Source organism: Furipterus horrens, unplaced genomic scaffold (assembly GCF_987537825.1).
Source record: "Furipterus horrens unplaced genomic scaffold, mFurHor1.1.pri manual_scaffold_4, whole genome shotgun sequence".
In the NCBI taxonomy this organism is placed as follows: Eukaryota; Metazoa; Chordata; class Mammalia; order Chiroptera; family Furipteridae; genus Furipterus; species Furipterus horrens.
The window spans coordinates 117887354-117891676 of record NW_028327174.1 but is presented as its reverse complement, the minus strand read 5'-3'; the positions used below and the strand labels follow the sequence as shown (position 1 = coordinate 117891676).

The following is a 4323-nucleotide window of genomic DNA, read 5'->3' as shown; positions in this document are numbered from 1 at the left end:
GTGGGAACCAGATGGTCAACAGGGAGAGCAGACACTGGAAGTCTCATGAACATTACAGCCCATGGGAGATATCACATTTTACTGTTAGAAAAGCACCCACCATGACCTCTAAATTCCACTTTGGCCATGAACTCCTATTTTTTTCCACTTAACACATAGCAAGATTAAAAATTGATTACATTTCTCTGATTATAGAAATAGAAAAAAGGTAGAGATGAGCTGAAACACAAATGTCCTAGAAAATCCACCAACTCAATTTGTGTGGGCTGTAGGTCAGCCACCTGGATCAGGACAAGGCCACAGGAGGGCATCCCATGAGGGCTTGGAGAGGTCCTGGAGAGGGGTTCTGGGTACCCCTACTGATGCCTAGCCGCTTCCACACCCTCCCTGCTCAGGATTTGTTCTCAGAGGCCACAGTGGCTGGGAGACCACAGAGCAAATGGTTCTCAAAGCACCTCCCAAGGGGAAGTTATTAGAAGAGTAGAGAGGATGACCAGAGGGCAAATTTAGGATTTGTTGAAAGTGGGAGCTGCCCAGTTGCTCCTGCCTCAGCCCTACTCGAGGGCAGGTGCCATGTGAGGAGACCCATAGGGTGTGCATGCAATCATCCTGCACTTGACAACTCTGCCCAGGCTGGTGCTGCTGCCCACATTCAGGAAGCTCCTTGCCCAAGCCTGGTGGGCACTTCCTGCACCTACTGGGTGGGCTACAGGAAGGACTGCTGCAAGGATGTTTCTGGAGTACAGACCAGCATGGGCTATGCTCACTGGAACAGATGGGAGAACTCACAGGCTCTGTCAGTGGCAATTTTCAGGAAGCAGAGCCAAACTAGACTCGAGAATAGCATAGCAACTGAAGCCGTGGGCTCTGTCCTGCCTGTCTCCAACCACCATCCTGTCTGCACTTCAGCAGGCAGGAACCAGCAGTGGCTATAATTCAGTTTGAAGGGTTAGAATGCACATGAGGTCATTAGAAGAAAAAGATAATTGTTCCCGAGTGAATACTGCATTGAACAGCTCTTAGGAGACATTTATAATGGCAAATGCAAGATAATCTACTATTACTTGAAGGTATTTTCCAGAAATATACTATTATAGATAGACTATAGAAACACAGTGAAAAATTGTTTGAAAATATTTCATTAAGGTGCAAAGTATGGCATATACATGTCTGTGTCACTTAGAAAATGAATGTGCTTCTGGTCTTCAGATGGCCTTTATCAGCTGTTGCCCAGCTGGATACACATTGAGTTATTTAGAAGAAGAAATCCATCTTCCAGGAAAACAGAAATGCCTACTTCAATTGCTTTTATTTAAAATCTGAGGGCTGGAAGAAGTTATATCCTTCATGGGTTAAAGAAAGGAAACTTCACATGTAAAACTCTTATGTCTAACATAGGAGTAGTGCAGGGTGTTCATAAAGTCACAAAATCCTGACTCATACACTGAAGAATTCCTGACAGAGCAGCACACTTGTAGTGAACTCATCATTGTGTGTGAAAAGAAACACTCTAAAAGGTTAAATTAATAACTACTAACTAGGTCTAGTGAGATGAGTACACCCCCTCTGGGAAGCAAGGCGTACAGGTCAGATGGGAGTTGGAGTGAACATCCTTTGGGGGAGTTATTATTCTATTTTAATTCAGCTAAATAACCATGAAATAAAGCCACTTTGGCCTGGTCTTTTCACTTCCTCCAGCCTCTCCCTTCCCCTAAGGAGGCACTGGCTTCTGAACAAAGGGAAAGGCCTGGTCTGCCGTGGCACCTGTGGCTGCAGGTGAAAATGCTTAGGCATACATGCAGGTGACAGTGGCTCCCCTCAGTTCATACTACCTCCAAATGGCACATGATGCCTTCATAGAATTCTGGCACCTCTCAGCTCCCTCCGAGGAAGAGCATGTTGGTTTCATTTTAACTGTCTGGCAGATTCCCTGATTCTGAAGAGGGGGGGTTGATTGTTGGTAGTGTGAAATGCCCTCTTAAGGACAATAGGGCAGGTCTCAGTCAAAATGCAATATATAACATATGGGCATCTTACATGCTACCCTGACGATGGTGGGTTTCACGTGGAAGGGGGAGGGAGAGGTGACAGGGGACACGAGAAGGGCATTCACATGAGCACGCATTTGCCTTTGAGCTTTTCTTTCCTTTTCTGTTGCTTGCTCTTTTTCCCGTCGATCTGTAGGCTCACGGTCCTGCGCTTCTCCAGGTTGAGCAGCTCCTGAAAGAGCTCCTTCACATTGTGGTTGAGCTTGGCTGAGGTCTCCATGAAAGCACACTTCCACTTGCGGGCCAGGGCCTCTGCCTCACTGCACTCCACCTCACGGCTTGGGCTCTCGTCACATTTGTTCCCCACTAGCATGATAGGAATACTCTCCACATCCCCTTTGATCTCGCAGATTTGTTCATAAATGGGTTTGAGCTCTTCCAAGGACTGCCGGCTGGTGATGGAGTACACCAGGATGAAGGCATGCCCTTTGGAAATGGATAACCTCTGCATGGCGGGAAACTGGTGGCTGCCTGTAGTGTCTGTGATCTGTAGCGTGCAGATGCTCTTGTCACAGCTGATGACCTGCCGGTAGGTGTCTTCCACAGTGGGGATGTAGCTCTCCCGGAACGTGCCTTTCACAAACCTCAAGACTAGGGAGCTCTTGCCAACACCACCTGCTCCAAACACGGCCACCCGGTAATCATTGCTCTGTTCTGGCATATTGCTTGAGGGCTCCACCTGTCAAGCAAAAAGCACCTATCAAAGGAACCAGATGTTTGAGAGAATTAATAAGTATATTGAAACAGATCACTTTACCCTTTTTTGATAGCTTAAAAAAAATTGAAGCAATGTAATTTGCTTTCACTCTCCCAACATTCAAATGTCATTTAAAAAATTCTTAAATTCTAAATCCAGTATGTATAAATCCTCAATTTCTAAAGTGGTAGACAATCTACTCAGTAGACAACTAGACAGGTGTGTCTCCTGTTATTGGACCATGACTCTGAGCATCTTTGCTCACATAGGCACCATCTACCCAGAGGAAAAGTGCCAAGTCTGCCCAAGAGAGGCTGAATCAAGGAAAGCTGATGGAGAGATGGCAATCAACCACCCCCACCCCCACACATATACAGGCACATATACACAATCACAGCATGTCTTCATTGTTTTACCTAAAGTTTTGTAAACACCCATAATATGTGATTTATTTAGTTTTTTACAAGCAGGGGGAGGGGAAATAATGCGGAGGGGGAGACTACTAATATTTATTCACTGTCCATATTAACTCATGAAATCCTTACCACCTTGCAGAACTGGTGTATTGTCCCTTTTGCGCAATGAAGAAACTGGAAACACAGAAGGAACTGGGGAATGCAATGTCCCCAGTCGGGCAGTCCCAGTGAAAGTTGAGGCTGCAATGCAAACCAAAGTATCAGGACCACCTTGCTCATCCTACAAACTGTCTGGGCAGAGGTGCACGGCAGTGGTGTGGGCACCACTCAGGCCATGGGGTGAGTTGTCTCAATAAACAGCAAGAGTTGACAGTTAACAATAAAGCCTGGAGAGCCCTTTCATTCATCAAAATGAAAATGGTTATAGGTACTTTAAGATTATGAATCATAAGGAGTTAAACATTACCAAGAAAGTGGTATAAACTACTAATAACAGTAATTAAAATGGAGTAGAATGGGGCTTGTATTCATCACAAACATCAACCCAAATCCACAAATAAATGTACTTTCCTCACATACAGATTATCAAATATCTTTCATCCTGCCCCTTCTTTGGTAAGAAAGGTCATATAACACACAACAGTGGAAAATTAAGCAACATATAAATTTTGTTTTAGCTGAAGTGTATAAATTATATGATAATAGAAAGTGCAATACCCATTTTCTCCAGACAACCACTGTGCTAACTTTCACTTTTCAAATCTTGGAGTAACTTAAGACCAATAGTAAAAGTCATTTTCTGAGGCCAGAAAAAATATTAATCATAATTAGCCATGGAAGGGAATGGCCGTGGACAGTGAAGGACCAAAGATCAGTATGCCACATCTGTCTTTTGATTTCACCACATACATGTGCCTGCAAATATGCTCAAACACTTAGCTGTTCTCATGTGCACTTTGGAATCCCAAACCTACCAAGAAACTGAAGAAATACTAATGCTAAAAGAGAATATAGACAGATGTTAGGACTTCATTAACAGTGAAAGACTGAGAAAGCCTGCTTAGGAGTTTGATTAGTCTATAAAATGCACATGAGAGCATTACGACCAATTCAAGAGCAGAGAACTGTGATAAAGTGATCTATGTTGTAAAACATGCAATGG

At 44.0% G+C, this 4323-nt stretch overlaps 1 protein-coding gene across 1 annotated transcript; it reads right to left on the bottom strand.

Annotated features, from left to right (window-relative positions):
• Positions 1-496: 496 nt before the first annotated feature.
• On the bottom strand, positions 497-2738 carry DIRAS2 (DIRAS family GTPase 2). The gene has a single exon (XM_090275756.1). It carries the CDS (start codon positions 2707-2709, stop codon positions 2110-2112), a length of 600 nt encoding a protein of 199 aa, XP_090131882.1. The 5' UTR covers positions 2710-2738; the 3' UTR covers positions 497-2109.
• Positions 2739-4323: the final 1585 nt, after the last annotated feature.